This window comes from Lissotriton vulgaris, chromosome 4_1, assembly GCF_964263255.1.
Source record: "Lissotriton vulgaris chromosome 4_1, aLisVul1.2, whole genome shotgun sequence".
NCBI classification, from domain to species: domain Eukaryota; kingdom Metazoa; phylum Chordata; class Amphibia; order Caudata; family Salamandridae; genus Lissotriton; species Lissotriton vulgaris.
The window spans coordinates 356,732,464-356,750,526 of NC_141691.1; the positions used below are offsets into that span (position 1 = coordinate 356,732,464).

At 47.5% G+C, this 18,063-nt stretch overlaps 1 protein-coding gene across 2 annotated transcripts in view; it reads left to right on the forward strand.

Annotated features, from left to right (window-relative positions):
* LRCH2 (leucine rich repeats and calponin homology domain containing 2) overlaps positions 1-18,063 on the forward strand; it is a 927,979-nt gene that overhangs the window by 808,830 nt on the left and 101,086 nt on the right. For both annotated transcript variants that reach the window (XM_086918732.1, XM_086918733.1), the window contains one exon: positions 3,190-3,327. In XM_086918732.1, coding sequence (XP_086774858.1) covers positions 3,190-3,327 — 138 coding nt within the window. The remainder of the gene's footprint in view (positions 1-3,189; positions 3,328-18,063) is intronic.

The following is an 18,063-nucleotide window of genomic DNA, read 5'->3' on the forward strand; positions in this document are numbered from 1 at the left end:
ATCCTGATGGTGCGTAATGTCCAGCCTAGCATCTGGCCCACCTCCCCCTCTCCACTGCTGTAATGTCTGCAATCTGAGAATTTCCGTTGTCCCACTGTTTTGACATTTTACTGTAAAGAATCCCCAACCCCCATTCCCCCCCTCCCCCCCCCCCCACACACACACCCCCAGCATTCAACCAACTACCCCTAGGGTAAACAGGGCCAACTGTGTCATGATCAGATTGGCGAGGTCTATCGCCCACCCCCGAAACCCATTGTCTCAAACTTTTCTCAGTTCCTCCGTCCCCCCCTCGTGAATTCACAAGCCCCAACTAAGCTACCTGGGGGTTGGGCACGCACACTGGTAAACTCAGAGCCTGGCTAGCAGGTCGGAAGTGTTCAATGAGAACCACGATAGTTCAAACAGACCGGACCTGAGAGAAGGAGTATTATTTGAAAATACCAAAATAGAAAAGGAAAGGAAAAAAAGGGGGGGATAGGGCGGGTGAGGACGGGAAAGGGAACAGGGGGTGGAAGGGAGGGGAAAGCCAAGAGGAAGAGGGAGGAGAGAGACAAATACAAAAAATCGGGACAGGACACGCTGGGTGGCGTGGGGTGTCTTTTCCTAGTCTGCTATTCCTGCCGCTCTCCAGGCCATCTATTACTCATCAGCCTAATTTTCCACGGGTGTTGTCCGAGTGTCACTTTCAGTTTCTATGTTGTTCTCGCCTGTGCATTCCAGGAGGTTGATATTGTGCATCAAGGGTGTTCTTCTTCTGAGTCCGTGGTAATGCCCTGGTAAGTGCAGTCCGCGGAGTGGCGCATGACAGGTTCCTTTGACTTCTCTAGCTCCCTTGAGCCGCCCAGGCGGGGACGCCTTCCGAATCCGATGCTCGTAGTGCGGTCCTTGCCACTCTCCTACTCCGGTAGGACGTCGGTCTGAGTGCTGTGTGCAGTGCAGTCTCTTTATTCCTCCTTGCACGATGTTGCGATCTAAATGTATTCCTGCGCAGTGAAGGGGCTCTCCCAGAGCACGGGGGCATATCACTGGGTGTTCTCGGTAAGGGGCACTCCTCAAGCCAGTGCCATGCCTCCTCTGGAGTGTTGAAAAACAAAGTCTTATCACTTCAACAAACAGGGCGGGTGGGGTCGTGAACACTTTGTCAAGAGGCCCTGTCTCTCTGGACATGGCTGGAACAACAGGGCATATCCATTGTGGTTTAACACCTGGCAGGTTCCCTGATCGCCAGAGCGTATAAACTCACCCTTTGATCACGAATGGCCTCTTCATCTGGAGGTGGCGCAAGGTCTCTTTCTGATGTGGGGAGAGTGTTGGTTAGATCTGTTCTCCTCCCCAGAGAATGTTCAACATCAGCAGTTTTGCGTGTTGGAGTTTCAAAGACGGCACTAACTTGGCAACGCTTTTCACCTCGAATGAAGCTCAGGCCTCCTCTATGTTTTTCCGCCAATACCACTCCTGTTTAGAAGCAACCGGGTCCAAGTCATCCTTGTGGCTCTGGGTTGGGCACGGAGAGTCTGGTATCCCGAGCCTCTCCAACTGAGCATCGATCCTCCGATGAGGCTGCCTTCTTGCATGGATATTGAGTGGCGGTAGTTGATAGCATTCAACCTTCCTCCCGAAGTCTGCAATGTTATTTTGGCAGCCAGGCGTCCCTCTACTAAGACAGTGTCTGCATGCAAATTGCAAAAACGTGTTAAATATTGTACAGAAAAGTCTACTGATCCTCTTTCTGCTTCCCTCTCTCAAGTCCTACTTTTTATTTTAACCTTTGCGAAACAGGGCTCTGCTCTTGGCACTCATTAAGATTATCTGTTGGCCCTCTCTGCCTTCTTGAGGCTGCCAGACAACGCTCTTTATGGACTTGTACATATGTTCCCACCTGCCCCATTCATCATTCCTCAGTGGGACCTTGAATTTGAAATTGAATTTTAAAATCTTTATAAAGCGCACGTTTACCAAGCGGTTTCTTGGTGCTAAATTGGTTCCCACCTTCCTCATGTGTGCTGCGATTATACTTCTGCACAACTGCCCCCTCCAGCTGCTTGCCATCAAAACAGACTTTTTGGTGGCAATAACTTCCGCCAGGAGGGTGAGCGAATTGGAGGCTCGGTCATCCAGGCCTCCTTACCTGACCATCTTCCCTGATAAGTTGGTGCCTTGTACTAGGGTCTCTTTCTTACCAAAAGTAGTAGCACCTTTCCACGTGGGGCAATTTGTTACCTTGCCCACTTTCTATGTTCCTTCACACCCCTCTATAGAGGAGAAGCAACTTCACCATGTGGACCCAAAAAGAGCATTGTTCTACTTTGACTGCACTAAAGAGTTCCAGGTGGAAGACTAACTCTTCATGGGGCACATTGGATAGTGCAGTGCAAAGGAGAACTATCTCAAGATGGGTCTTCCTCTGCATCAAAATTTGGTATGCTCTGGCCAAGAAACAGCCTCCTGAAGGCTTAAGAGCTCATTCCATCAGAGCCGACGCTGCAACCACAGCGTTGCAACGTGGTGTTCAAGACCTTGACATTCGTCAGACAGCAAACTGGGCATCACTGCAGACTGTTCACTAAGCACTATTGCCTGGACAGTCAAGTCTGCAGGGACTGTTTTTTTTTGGCCTCTCTGTCCTGCAGGACTTCCTGGTCTAAACTTTTAAGTAGTCCCTTCTCTGGGGATGGAATTGCTTGTTTATCCATTCTGAGGTAAGGAAGCTGTGGCTAGATATCTCTATCAGATGGACAAGTCATTTACCTTTGGTAAAGCCTTATCTGGTAGAGCCATGATCTAACCACAGATTCCTTACCGACTTACCCATCCTCTGTGCACTGCGGACAGGTTTTTACTGTCAGGGATGATCCCTTTCAGGGTCCTAGTTGTTCGAAACACACCACTGAAGTGGCTTCTATGTAGTTGACGCGGACATCACTTCTGCCGCTGACTATGTCATGTAGAGCCCACCAATGCCACATACCGGTGAGCAAGGTTATTGTTTATGCAAAAGTCTGAATCCAGTCTGACGCCTGGGAAATTCTAAGATAAGGCGTTACCGTACGTAAGTATCCCGTCCACCATTACTAGGCTTAATTCATTATGGTGGTATCAAAACTGTTTTAGTTAAATTCTAGTCTAGCAATATTAAGCTGGCCTGTTGATGGCATTTAAAGTAAAATATGTTTTTCCTTTCTTTAGAATCTTGAATCAAGGTTGAAGGTAATTTTACCAGATGACATTGGTGCAGCTTTAATGGATGGTGTGGTTCTATGTCATTTAGCTAATCACATAAGACCACGCTCTGTTGGAAGTATCCATGTACCATCACCAGCAGTGGTAAGTAATTAAGCACATCTAGTTAATTTCTGTCTAAATAGTACATTTTGGATGCTATTCCCTGCTGTACGGCGTGCATTCTATCACATTTTATGAAAAAGAGAAGCATATTAGGAATGTTAGACCTTTTCAAAGTATTACATTTTGCTCTTTGCAAAACATATTTATATATCATACCTAACTTTGTGAACCATTTTTAGCCATGTATAAATACAGCACATCTTTGCATTTGATTTGTAGTTTATGATAGATACTTTTAACCGCACATTCCTCAGATTTTGAATATGTCAGACTGGATCCGGAAAATCATTTGCACTACCCTCTGCGTGCTGGTAGATGACGTTGAAGGCTCCTTCCCAACATCATTCTGCTCCTATGTGCAGAGCCACTTATGAGCACTAACCATATGTGCCCATGTCAGTTGCTTTTCTTACACTCCACCAGACGCAGATCTTGAGCTATCCCATGGCTCTTCACAAGAGCACTTTATCAAAACGTAATTTTAAATATCAGTGTGTAAGAGAAAATGTCAACCCTCTAAAACTTCAGGGTTTAAACCTTGTAGGAACTGTCACAAGCACATGTGTGTGACAGATTCCGACCAGATTTGTCCTTGGGGCCGGCTCATGACTCCAAGACCTGTAGCAACTGTCCCCTGATAAATCCGCAGTCCATCCAGGACCATGAGGTGAAGCTGTATGTTGCCACAGTTGAAGTATTTCCATGGGTTATGTGTAGAGCGCACTGTAACCAGAATAGTGTCCTTTGCTAAAGTCATCAAAAAGTCAGAAATAAAGGAAAGATGAGTCAGCAGAATACATCTAAGTGTCCTCCCAGTGTTATTTAGGGATGAGCAAAGTTTTAAGAGCTTTCCTGAACTTAAGCTAGTCAGTCTTAGATCATACTTGAGATGGTAACTTATTCCACATCTGTGCAGCTTTAACGGTGAAGGCATGTCCTTCTTGACGCACCTTGCTAAATCTCTCTCTGTTCTTGGACGAGGTTAAGTGTCTCAGAGCATAACGGCCTTCCTGGAATGTATTTCCTCAGTCTAACCTGCAGTAGCTTAGGGCCCTTGTTTTGGAGAGCTTTGAATACAATACAGAGTGATTTGAAAATAATCCTCCATTTGATGGGTAGCCAGTGAAGATCTCTAAGAGCACCAGAGACAGAACAATTCAGAGGTCTTTTTAATGTTAGTTTGGCTGTAGCTACTTTAACTTGTTCCAATTTCCTAATCAAGTAATTGTGGGCTCCAGGAAGAAGGGCATTACAGTAGTCCAGCCTACTGAGCACTACACACCTGTTTCCTTGAGTCCGGGAAGAAGAGCCAAGCAGAACCCTGCTACTCCAATCACATGCTTTTCAAGTGAGAGAGTCTCGTGCAGCATTACTATAAGATTTTGGGCCTTCTTCGAGGTGCAAAGAGGGGTCTCTGTGGACAATGGCCAAATATTAGAGGTCACAGAGCAGAGGAGCTCAGTTTGACCTCTGTTTAACTTCAGGGAATTTTCACTCATCCAATTGGAGATGTCTAATATGCATGCCTAAAAGTTACTGATCGAAACGGACTAATTGTTAAGTGAGAGAATGAGTTGAGTATCGGCTGCATAGTTAATAACCTTGATCTTGTAGGTTTTAATTAACAAGCTTAATGCCTTAATAAGGATATTTAAACAAAATTGAGTAAATCCCTGTGGGACACCACTTTGAGTTATTCTGAATTTAGAGCAGAAAGGGGGTGTGGCCACTACCTGGCAGCGGTCTTGTAGATATGATTTTAGCCATTTTGACACACAAGACCACTAACACCTAGTGAAGATAATCTAGAAAGTAGAGTTTGGTGATTCACCATGGCAAAAGACGGTGACAAGATAAGGAGGGAGGACAAGCACCACTGAATGACTGCCGTCTACCACCCTGCACATTTCATCAGTAGCGCAGAGTATATTAAATATCCTTATTGGCATTTTGTACCAACAAAAAGGGCATCATCCAGTCTGAACATAAATTTAGAACCACAGCAAATTTTCGAGTCTGGTTTTCTTCTTGCTACTATACCTTTCACCATAGCAAAACTGTGCTCTATTACCAAGCCCTAATATATAAGGGCTTGGACAGCAAGAGTACCCACTATTCCCCGTTTAACTCCACCCTCCCTACCCTCCCCGTATCTTAGTCTCAGCGTCACAGCTCTTCCAGAATCTCCATTTGTCTATCTAATTGTTAGACCTGGCACCTTGGCGTGAGTCTCCCTTCCACTTTTTGCTGATGTGCCTCCGATGTTTTGCTGGTTTTCCGATACTCAGGGCACTGCGACACGGCTGATCCGTGCCGCAGTGCAAGTGCTTCCTACTGTAAATTGTACATACGATTGGTATCCATGATTGGTGCATTGGATTTACTGTTAGTCCCTAGTAAAGTGCACGAGAGAGTGCCGGGGCTTGTAGATGCCAATACTGCTGGTGGGCCTGCAGCGCTGGTTGCGCCACCCACCGAAGCAGCCGTAAAGATGTGTCTGGGAACTGCGACCGCAGAACCCGCGTGCGGTCTAGTACTGTCACGCTAGCTGGGCAAGTGTCCCCACTTGCCAGCACCGACCCTTCCCTTGACTACATATTAGTCACCCCTATGGTAGGCCTGCGGGCAGGGTGCGTTGTAGGGGCAAGGTAGGACAAGCCCTGATGTGCGGGGCATGTCCTAGTAGTGACTTACAACGAAGACCGTATTTCACTATTGAAGGCTACCTGCTGCATTAGGCCAGACTGAGCTGCGAGGATTATTACACCCTATAATCCCCGCAGGCTCAAGGAGCATGGTAGCGAGTCATGTTTAGTATGCCTGAACTCAGGATGATAAGATATTTCTTGTAGTCAAGTTTATTTTAATATCCTGGGTTTGCAAATGCTACTTTTAGAAAGTTAGCCTTTGCTTGCTTAACCATTTCAGCCGCCTCTGCTGGTATGTGTATCTGACTGTCTGGGATGTGTGAGTGACAGGGCTGGAGGGATGACAGGTGGTGAATGCGCAGATTACACCTTAGTGGGAGGTAGGAGTGCCTCTTGACTCGACCTGTCACTGTGCTCGGCCACCACAATGCTGGCTCCGCCCTCCTGGGGAGCGGCGGATGACTCTGCCGGCACCTGGCCCAGGAAGGGCGAAGCCCCCATCAACAAGGTACTCTGGCCACCCCTGTCCGGACAATGCTGGCTCCACCTCCTGTGGGGCGTCTGATGCGCCTGCCCCTCACACTGAAAGCAGAAGCCGGAGTACACCCGCCGGGGTACTCCAGAACTGAGAGTGGCTATGCAAAGGCCCCCCTGGCCTGCGAGAACAAAAGAATTGGCCTATAAAAGAAGGAGCCCTGCTCCTTGAAAATTAGATCCGGTTTGGGCCACAGAAGGACTCTGCCCTACGAGAAGGACCGTGAGAGACAAGGAAGGGTGCTGACTCTTGCCTGTGTCTGGTGCCTTGCTGCTGAAGGAGAGGAAGACAAAAAGACTACGAAAAGACTTTTGCTCTACTTGTGCCAAACTCTGCTAAAGAGATCTCCAAGGGCTTGCAACTGAACTTGCCCCCTGACCAGCGTCCCAGGACCAGTGGACGCTACCCCCTTGGAAGAAAGCGACTGCGGGTGCTGACCATCGTCGCAGCACCGACGGAGGAATCTCCTCCAAGGCAACGACCTCCCGACCACCGTGACCGGGGCCCAAAGCAACAGCGGAAGCAAAGTAAGGACCAGCCGCCGCTGGCCCGAACACCGTGACCGCAACTGCACCGGGAGCCCGAGAGCAAAGCAAAGGAGGACCCGTCCGGTCCGAGCTCCCGAGGTGACTGCATAACGAGCAGCCACTCACCTGCAAAGACGGACAGTTGCCCTACGAGAATCCGCAAGGTCGGTAACCTGCCCGACAGCCCAGCTGTGAGCCCACAGCTGCACCGACATTTGGCTGGGTACGTCCTGCACTTGGGGACCGTACTGCCACTTGTCACCACCGCACAGCCGCCACCTCCAGGGTCGGAGCGGACGACGAGGAGAGGACCCTGCCGCCACAGAACACCGCTGCCCCGGATGACCAGTGACCTGCTCGGCTGAAGAGCCGCAACGATCAGCGACCCCGGGAAGGCAACGCGACGTGGGACAGATCCCCTGGAAGCCGCCGGCTCCACAAGAACTTTGAGTAACACCGGCCTACGGGCCTCAAGAGAACTGCATAAGAACTGTGGTAACCCGAATTGAGTAATCTGCAACCGTTTTCATAAAGTATATTGACTGTATTCGCAAGCCTGCTTAAAATCTATATAAAGATATATATTTTTACAGAATACAGTCTGGTCTCGTTGTGTGGTGGGTTGGTTGTAAAGGTGTACTGTTGCAAGTGTTTAACCCTATGTGCCCCAAAGATTAGCCTACGACTGCTTAAGCCACACTACCTAGAGGGTAAGCAGAGGTTGTCTGGAAGGTAACCCTCAGCCCTGACGAGGAAGAGAGAGTCCCTGCTTGTCGCTAGTGTTGCACTGCGCCAACTAGAGCCTCCCCCTTCCTACACTAATATTTTCACATGTCATTTCCCTATCACCTGGAGCGGCCTGACGTATCGCTTTTTTAACTGTACGTTCCTATATCCGTGCCACGTGTTGAATTATGTAGGGTCAGGCGTGGGAAATGCCTGCCCCATCAAGAGTCCCGCTAGGGAGCCTCCCACAAGTAGCCTTCTCTCCTAATTATCATTTTCAAATAGCCAATGAATTGCATGTGGAAGCTGGGAAGCCATGTAGTACATTTCCAGATGGGGAACTTCGAGTGCCCCTTTTTGCCCTGTTCTCTGCAGTGTCGTTAAACTCACCCTTTTACGTTTAGCTCCCCATATCAGTCCTATTATCTGTCTATTTAGTGTTTTCAAAAAGCAGTTAGGGATCTCATAGAACCAGTGTTGTAGCACATATAAACACCGTGGTAGAAGGATCATTTTCAGGTCTCGCTAAGCCAGCACATGCGTTTCGAGGGATGTATGACGTTACAACCCATACCATTACAACTACCTTGTTGCGTTGTAACAGGTGTATACCGTTGCGAGACATTTAGTAGGTGGGTTTTCAAAGTGCTACCCCACGCTTTGGCTGGCCCAGCGCTTGCGTTCACAAGAGCGTGCACGCGCGCAGCCGCCATCTGTCTTTCACGGGTCATTAAGCGTGTGGACGCTGCAGCTGCTTTCACTTTTGCGCAGCCGTGCGCCCACTCGCTCCGCCCTGTCCGTGTCCATGTTGAAGGCCGCTTGTTGTGAAATGGACATGGCTTGCAGGCCTTGTCATAAATGCACTGGTGTAGGGGTTTAGGCATAGCTGCCAATTTTCCCCATTACATGTTGTTGACTATGAGCCAGTCCTGACTTTTCATAAGACGGTGACAAGATAAGGAGGGAGGACAAGCACCACTGAATGACTGCCGTCTACCACCCTGCACATTTCATCAGTAGCGCAGAGTATATTAAATATCCTTATTGGCATTTTGTACCAACAAAAAGGGCATCATCCAGTCTGAACATAAATTTAGAACCACAGCAAATTTTCGAGTCTGGTTTTCTTCTTGCTACTATACCTTTCACCATAGCAAAACTGTGCTCTATTACCAAGCCCTAATATATAAGGGCTTGGACAGCAAGAGTACCCACTATTCCCCGTTTAACTCCACCCTCCCTACCCTCCCCGTATCTTAGTCCCAGCGTCACAGCTCTTCCAGAATCTCCATTTGTCTATCTAATGTTTTCACATGTCATTTCCCTTTCTTATTTGACGTTTTCTTACTGTCTGTGGAATGCTATTATTGTGGGGTGTTCGTGTTGGGTGTAGCCATTGATGCTTGCATATCTTTAATGTCTGTCAACATTACCGACCATGCACTTATGTCATCTTCCATTTTTTCTTCCAGTCTGACCCTTTTCATACATATTGCTTCTGCTGACGCCAATTCACCTAAGCCACTCAGCCTCCTCTTTATGCGGGGTGGGTTGGGGCTCTTCCAGGATATGGCGATTCATCTTTTTGCCAATACAAGCCCCAGCATTACAAATTTCCTACTTAATTTTTTATATTTGGGGGTGGGTAATAGTCTTAGCAGCACTGTATGTATCTCCTTGGGGACCATCCATCCCGTGGCTTTTTTAAGTTTGTCTAAGATTTCCGTCCAGAAAGCAGCCATGACTGGACAAGACCACACCATGTGTAAGAAATCCGCCTCTGGAACTCTACAGCTGGGGCACTCATCAGAACGAGTCAGGAACATTTAACTTAACGTTTTAGGGGAGAGACAGGTTTGGTGTATAAAATTATATTGGACCAATTTAAATCGTGCATTAGAGTTCACTTCTTTAACCCCTATGTGTACTTTGATCGATTCCTGCTCTGATAGGGGCCCTCCCATGGGTTCTTCCCATCTCGCCTGGCCTGGCAAAGTTGGGACTATTAGATCTTCTCAGAGTGCTCGATTAAAGTGCGAAATCAAGCATCCTTCCTGCACCATGTACAGCCTAACTTGGAGTACATTTGTTACCAATGGCTCCTCTGGGAAGGACGACCAAAGTTCTCTGGTCCTGTTTCCCTGTATTGTAAAAATTGCCCTCTTCCCAACTCAAACATAGCCTCTGCATTTTTGCGGGTGATAAATTGTTTTTATGGACTGACATGGAGTCTGCTATTTTTGCGAAAGGTTGTATCACCTGGAGCGGCCTGACGTATCGCTTTTTTAACTGTACGTTCCTATATCCGTGCCACGTGTTGAATTATGTAGGGTCAGGCGTGGGAAATGCCTGCCCCATCAAGAGTCCCGCTAGGGAGCCTCCCACAAGTAGGCTTCTCTCCTAATTATCATTTTCAAATAGCCAATGAATTGCATGTGGAAGCTGGGAAGCCATGTAGTACATTTCCAGATGGGGAACTTCGAGTGCCCCTTTTTGCCCTGTTCTCTGCAGTGTCGTTAAACTCACCCTTTTACGTTTAGCTCCCCATATCAGTCCTACTATCTGTCTATTTAGTGTTTTCAAAAAGCAGTTAGGGATCTCATAGAACCAGTGTTGTAGCACATATAAACACCGTGGTAGAAGGATCATTTTCAGGTCTCGCTAAGCCAGCACATGCGTTGCGAGGGATGTATGACGTTACAACGCATACCATTACAACTACCTTGTTGCGTTGTAACAGGTGTATACCGTTGCGAGACATTTAGTAGGTGGGTTTTCAAAGTGCTACCCCACGCTTTGGCTGGCCTAGCGCTTGCGTTCACAAGAGCGTGCACGCGCGCAGCCGCCATCTGTCTTTCACGGGTCATTAAGCGTGTGGACGCTGCAGCTGCTTTCACTTTTGCAGCCGTGCGCCCACTCGCTCCGCCCTGTCCGTGTCCATGTTGAAGGCCGCTTGTTGTGAAATGGACATGGCTTGCAGGCCTTGTCATAAATGCACTGGTGTAGGGGTTTAGGCATAGCTGCCAATTTTCCCCATTACATGTTGTTGACTATGAGCCAGTCCTGACTTTTCATAAGACTGGGAGATTTTGTGTAATTTTTTTTCCAGAAATGTCATGACATTCTGTGAATATATCAGCATGAATTCCCTCCTGTTTAAAAAGTCTTGCCAGGTACTAGCAGGAGACATTTTCTTTCAGGAGGCATTTACATGGGCAGTGAAGCATAGCATTTGAAAAGAGGTAAAATGAAGATATCTGGGAAACATAGAAACTAACAGGGAGTGTGGGTAGTGAATGCAAGTTTAAAAAGAATTTCGGCATCCTGGGAAAGCCAAGGGAGTTTTTTTAAAATAGGGGAAAATATGGTTGGATTACCCACCCGAGAGGAGAAGCGTCGTCTGCCGCCTATAAGTTAATGAGCTACGAATAAACAACTAACCTGCCGTCATCTTACTTTTGGCACCCTTTCCTGTCACCCGACTGCCCTTAGACTTTCTCTGCGATACGCTGCAGAGATGCAATGGGACTCGAGTCTGTCTCTCCTGGAAGCGTAGACTGATTTTAAGCAGTTTCCATTCCTCAGTGCTTCTCCCCGCAAGACCTCTATCGGTTGCTATGCCAACACCGCTCAGGAAATCCAGGAACCGCTCAGTTTCAGCGCTGAAAACTCACATTTTCTGTCTCGTGCCTCGCTAAAGCCCTTCGTTGAGTTTTCCCGCTGCAAAATCCTGGGGTGCGAATTCATCATATAGTTAAGAAAAAGGGCAGGTCTTTTCAAAGGTAGGAAGGGACTCCTGCCTCGCTGTCTGTGGTAAAAAAAAAACACGTGGCTACGATTTTGCAATCGCATTTTAGTTTTGTTTTCAGAGTAAACCCAAGCCCCTCGTTTAGTTTGGAGAACACTGTACTCCATCAAGAAAACATGAATGTTCTGTCCTCTGTATTACAACTTCAACATTGTCAATGGCATCCAAAATTATTGCGGATGGGACGTCCGCTACATTTTGACGCAGTTATCTGCTGCCAAACTCAAAAGAAATCCCACAAGTTATCAAATCATGCAGCTTCAGGAGTTCGTTTGTGACAACGTTTGATTTGTTGCTACAGGAAAGATTTGTCGGCCATTTTGTGTTTGGGAACATTGCCTGACCTAAAATATGACAGCTGGGTCTGTATTATTAAAGGCCCTGGTTTGTGCCCAGCTGCACCTCTTCTATGGGTGTAGCCACAAGCGGGAGCCCTGTGTCCCATGACACGAAAAACTGCATTCTCCTGTGCATATGCCATACCAGCTAGTACATATGCATAAACTGAGAAGAATGCAAACAAGCAATGGCATAGCCAATAGGTCTCGCCTTTGGGGCCTTATAAGTATTTAGTCATGCAGCATAATATCCTTCCTGCAAGAACATCAGCTGTTGTATGGCTAAACACTTATAAGGTCCCAAAGGCGAGACCTATTGGTTATGCCAATGCTTGTTATAATAGCAATTAATTTCTGCCGCAAAATAGAGCAGCGACAAAGGGCATCCCTGTCTGGTGCCCCAATGCTGTCTGAAGCCCTTGAAATCAGTCCCCCCCCATAAGCAAGTGGGCTTGAGGGGCTGTGTATAACAGTTGCAGCCATCTGAGGAATCCCGCTCCCACTCCGGTTACCATCAGTGTCGGCCATATGTATGACCAATCTACTGAGTCAAAAGCATGTTCTATATCAAGCAACTCCGTTGCGTGGTCCTCTCTTTCTGTGGGTGGGGAGTGCTATACATGTGTTAACCGTCTTAAATTATGGGTAGTGATGCGCTTGAGGAAAACCCTGATTGATCGGAGTGTATCAGGTACAGCATATGGGGTAAAAGCCCATTAGTCAGCACTCCACTCCGAATTTTCATGTCCAGATTTAAAAGCGAAATTGGTCTATATGAACTCGGCTTTTGTGGATTCCTATCTGGTTAGGGAATTATAATCACCAAGGCCAACCTCATTGAGGCCGGAAGGGATTGCTGCTGCAGAGCCTCATTATATACTTCTAACAAGCGATCGACTAACGTTTGTACAAACGTCTTATAAAACTCTGACAGGAAACCGGTGATGCCTGGACCTTTGGCTGATTTTAGTCTTTGGATGGTTTCTAATATTTCCTCTCTTGAAATTTCACTCATCTCCTACTCTAGCTGGGCGAGCCCCAGATAGTTCAGAAATCATTTCTGGGGGTTGGGGGGCGGTTGTAAACCCCAGCCATGTGCTTCATCAGAACGTCTAGAATCGCCATCTGATTATACACCACGGCCCCCTTAGCTCTCTCCATATGTACTATAGGCGATACTGGTTTCTCATTTCTTATTAACTTAGCTAGCAGAGCCCCTGATCTATCCCCCGTGTGCTGGTGTTGTCTATATGTTATATAATTAAATTTCTACAGGCGGTGTAAGGACTCCAATAGGGCTTTACAGACGATGCACCATTCCTCAATACGCTGTGGGTTTGTGTGGAGATTCGGCTCTATTCCCTCTAATTTCTTCTCCTGTGATTTTATGTCTCTCTCAAGTTGTTGTCGGACCCCATACGAGGTCTTGATGCAGACCCAGCTATTCACTGACTTCTTTGCCTCCCATTCTGTCACCCTCATGCTCCTCTTTAATTGTCTTTGTAAAGGGTGGATCTGATAGCACCTCAACTCACAACCTCTATGTAGGTATTGCCGGTCTAGGGTGTTTCACACCAAGTCTGAGCAACTCCGGGGAGGGGTCCGAAAGGTTTCTGGGTAAGTAGGTCATGTCCAGTACGTCAGGAGCCAGGTCGCTTGATAGGAAACACTGGTCCAATCGACTAAATTTATTAGTCTCCAGCGTATGACAGGAAAAGGATCTTTTAACTGGGTTCCTCATCCTCCATATATCCCATAACACCATTCCTGTTGAAGTATCTCAAGTGTCCTCATCAGCCTCGATTTAGTGTTTTGTCTGGTGGGGGAAGGAGGGGGGGCTAGGGGCGGATGAGCTTCTTTGTCCAAAGCTCCATCTAGAACGCATTTGAAGTCTCCTATCATAATCTCTCCCGCTCCCAAATATGGTGTTGCCGCACCTATCACAGTAGGGAAGAAGTTGAGGCAGTCAGAGTTTGGAGCATATACGACTTACCCATTGACTCGAATTGAGCACGTTGTTGTGTTCCCACTCTGCAAACAGCCTCTGCGGGGTTCCTGGGTACTTACATCGTGTGGTCTCTTGGGTCCCTCGCAATTCTACGTCTTCTGGGTACAGTCTTGACTTGGGTTGCGGTTCACATTCTACTATTTTAGTATGAGGTTTGGCCTACCCCTGGAGACCATTGTGTATTTGTGCTATTTACCTGTTTTATTTGCAAAGTATTATGTGCACTGTTATATCTCCGGGTTTTGTATTAGTGATTGTCCGATAATAAATACATAGTTTTATAAATACATTTTGTGGTTCTTTTTCACTTAACCTATATCAATAAGATTAAGATCTGGTAAAATAAGCTGCTTTACGCTCCTTCTGGGCTTAGCCTGAAGGCTGCTCTCCACAGCTACCACTTTGAGAGCTTTCCAAGGTTGTCTAAGACCACTCAAATTACCATAAGGGTTGTCTGGATTAGTGCAATGTGTCACACTTACATAAGTAAGCACCATATACTAAGCCATCCTCTCACAGACGTGCTCTTTGATGGCTATTTGGCAAGAAAGCAGACTCCGCAATCAAGCACTTTATACACGGAAGGGCCACAGTGCTCTCCATGAGCCTCTCTTTCCTAACGTTGCAATTTTGCCAGCAATTTCTCTCTGTGGCCGAAGTACTTCTCATGTAGCCAGCCAGCAGACCCTACAGCCTTTACTTGGCTGAGGCCGTGGTACCCTCAGACAATCTGGACAACAGGGGCAGCAATCAGCCCAGTCCCCACCCCCTGCCCCTTACTGCTGCTGCCACAAAACCTTATCCTGTCATATGCTGGATTCAACATTTTCTGTTAGGGTGGAAAGTCAACACTTCAGATAAGTGGGTCCTGCAGGCTGTCGGGCGGAGGAGCACAGTTACTTTTCTTTTCCCACTGCCACATTTCCCACCCACCTAACAGCAGCAGTAGGCGGAGGATCTGTCCCTCTTCCAGCTGGAAATCCTAGCCAGTTTGGCAACAGGAGCCATATAAAGGTTCCGGCCTCATAAGTAGAAACTGGATTATACTCTGGCTATTCACTTGTGCTAAAGTAGGGCAATGTCCTTCATCCTATTTTAGATCTTTTCCTTCTTGCAGAAGAGAACAACAAATTAAGGATGCTCAATCTAGCATAGCTCCTGTCTGCCATTGACCATCGAGCGTGGGACCTGTAGGACATTTATTCCATATTCCCGTCTTGCAGACCCACAGGCGCTGTCTGTGGTTCACGGTGGGGCACGAGCATTTTCAGTTTGAAGTCCTCCCGTTTGGCCTCTCCAGTGCGCCTCGGGTGTCTTGAACAGGGATGAGGGTGGTTTCAGCACATCTTCGGAGGTCAAGGGTTCCAGTTTTCCCCTACATTGACAGCTGGCTGATGAAGGTGGGCTCTCACTGGTCATTTGTCGCCTACCTCCAGAGAACAGCAAACCTCTTAACATTGTTGGTGTTCACTTGCAGTGTATTGAAGTGACACCTGACTCCTTCAAAGACACTCTCTATAATTGGAACTAATCTGACACACTGCGGTTTCATGTCTTCCCCCTGAAGTGGAGGGACCAGGACATTCAGACTATAATTCTGATGTTTTCCAGAGTGTGCGGGGATCTCATTAAGGATGGCCCTGGATCTGATAGTCCCCTGCATCCCGCTGGTGCGGCGACTTGCTCGGCGCCGCACCTTCATCCCGTTGTGAGGCGTAATAGAGCCACAAGACTAATTTAATCTTATTCTGTGCAGTATAGAGCAGCTGCAGAGCCCCCAATGTGGGAGGTTCCTCAGGGAAGCCTGAGTACAAACTACGCATGGCAGACCGAAGTCTAGTGTATACGAATGTGGACATAGCCTCACTCGCACCATCCTTCACAAACTCCTGTTCTGAGATAAATGTCCCATACACAAAGGCATCACCCAATGTATGCACCCCAGCGGCCTGTAGAACCTTATGAGCTCTGGTTTCCCCCATCACAGATATTGCAGCATGATGTAACAGAGGCATAGCCGGAGCGTACAGTGTTAGACGCCGTGCCCGCTTTCCCAGCTCCCCCAAGCTCGAGCCGTACATTTGACCGTGTCCACCTCTCCTCGCTCAAAGGCTGAATATGGATTGACAATCATTGCCTTCAGGGGAATGGGATGAACCGCGCCAGCCTCCACTGCCACATGTGGCGTGAACGGCGGTGTATTCTGCCAATAATAAGCAAATTGTGCCTGAGCACAGAAATAATATAAGTGCATGTCGGGCAACGAAAATCCACCCATCGCATAGGACTTTGTTAGAGTCTCCCAACCAACTCGGGATTTCTTGCCCCCCACGCAAGAGTGATTAACAATGAGCGTAGTGTACTAAAAAAATGGTGTGTTAAAGTGATAGGCATATTGAAAAACAAATACAAGAATTTTGGAAGCACCACCATTTTGATTAAAGCAACCCTGTCCGCAAATGTCAGTGGTAGCCGAGTCCACCGAGCCACCTGATCCTCAAGCTTCGAGATGGCCACACCGTAATTAGCCCTGATGACTTCTGCTGATCCCTATGTATCCATATACAAAGATACTTTACAGGATCCGTAGCCCACTCCAAAGGGTAATTTAGCTCGAATGGCACAGTACACTGCGTGTGTGAAAATATTATAGATTTGCTCCAATTAATAGCTAATCCTGAATACCATTCGAAACTGATGTATTCCCGAATAACCTGCTCTAGATACTGTACTGGTTCCCTTACGTACAGGACCATGTCATCAGCATACATGGACACTGCTATTGGTCTTTGATAAAATCTCAATGCTGAGCCAGCATGCCCCTGTCGCAGCACACACGCAAGGGGCTCCAGCATGAGCGCTAAAATCAAGGGCGATAGCGGACAGCCTTGTCTGGTACCCCGCTTAATCGGAAACAGTTCTGAGACGTGTCCATTCACACGCACCAGAGCCACCGAATCAGTGTACAGTAATTTATCCAATGTGTGAAGAGCGGTACCCCCATTCGATGGAGCACAGTAACCATATAGGTCCATGCAATTGAAAAGAACGCCTTTGCAGCGTCTAAAAGAACCGCAGCCGCTGGCAGTTCAGGTTTTAAAAGATGCATGACCGCAAACAATTGCCCTCAGATTGTGCGCCGTGGAATGAGTAGGGATAAATCTCAACTGATCCGGAAGTACCTTAACATTTAACAGAAGGCGCAGCCGTGTCGCTAAAACTTTCGCCAGTATTTTAAGATTGGTGTTCGTAAGTGACAACGGCCTATACGATTCACACCGATCCGTTGGCTTGCCTGGTTTCAATAGTGTGACAATCAATGCTTCTCTAAGTGAGTCAGGCAGCCGCTGCTGCTCGAACCCCTCTGCATACATGGCCATTAAATAGGGCAGCAACATATCAGCATACTCTTTATAGAATTTAGGCGGAAGCCCGTCAGTACCCGCTGCTTTCCCATTAGGCAATGCAGAAATGGCATCCTTGATTTCCTCAGCGGTTAACGAGTGCATCAAACAATCTTGTTGGCCCTTAGACAACCAAACCAAAGCCACATCATCCAAATACTGTGCTATTTCCTCCTCACTAGCCGTCCGCCGAATCCCATACATCTTCTTATAGTGTTTGATAAATTGCTTCAGGATACCAGCAGTGTCTGAAATGGACTCGCCCTCCTCTGTAATTCCCTGCACATTACAATACTTGGCCCACGGTTCTGAAATTCTCTCAACTAACGCACTCCCCGGCCTGCCATAGTATCGGGCTCTGCATCTCCACGCTAGATGCCATACTTCCTGATCTGCCAGCTCATTGTACTCCGTCACCTATGATCGTATAGTAGCCAGGGTAGCCTCATCGGGTACCTCCTCATACTGCCGCTCCAGCCCCACCAATTCATGTTCTATTTTGCTCATGGAGTCGCACAAAGATTTAAGCACCCCTGCCTGCAGGCCTATACAAGCCTGCATACAAAATGGTTACTTTAAATGCTTCCCAGATGGTGCCCATACTTTGCACTGATCCGAGATTGTCAGCAAAATAATTTTCAATAGCCGCTCTTAAACCTTCCTTAAAAACTGGATCTAACAAAGCCGATGGCTGCAGCATCCATCTAAACGGGGCCGGAGC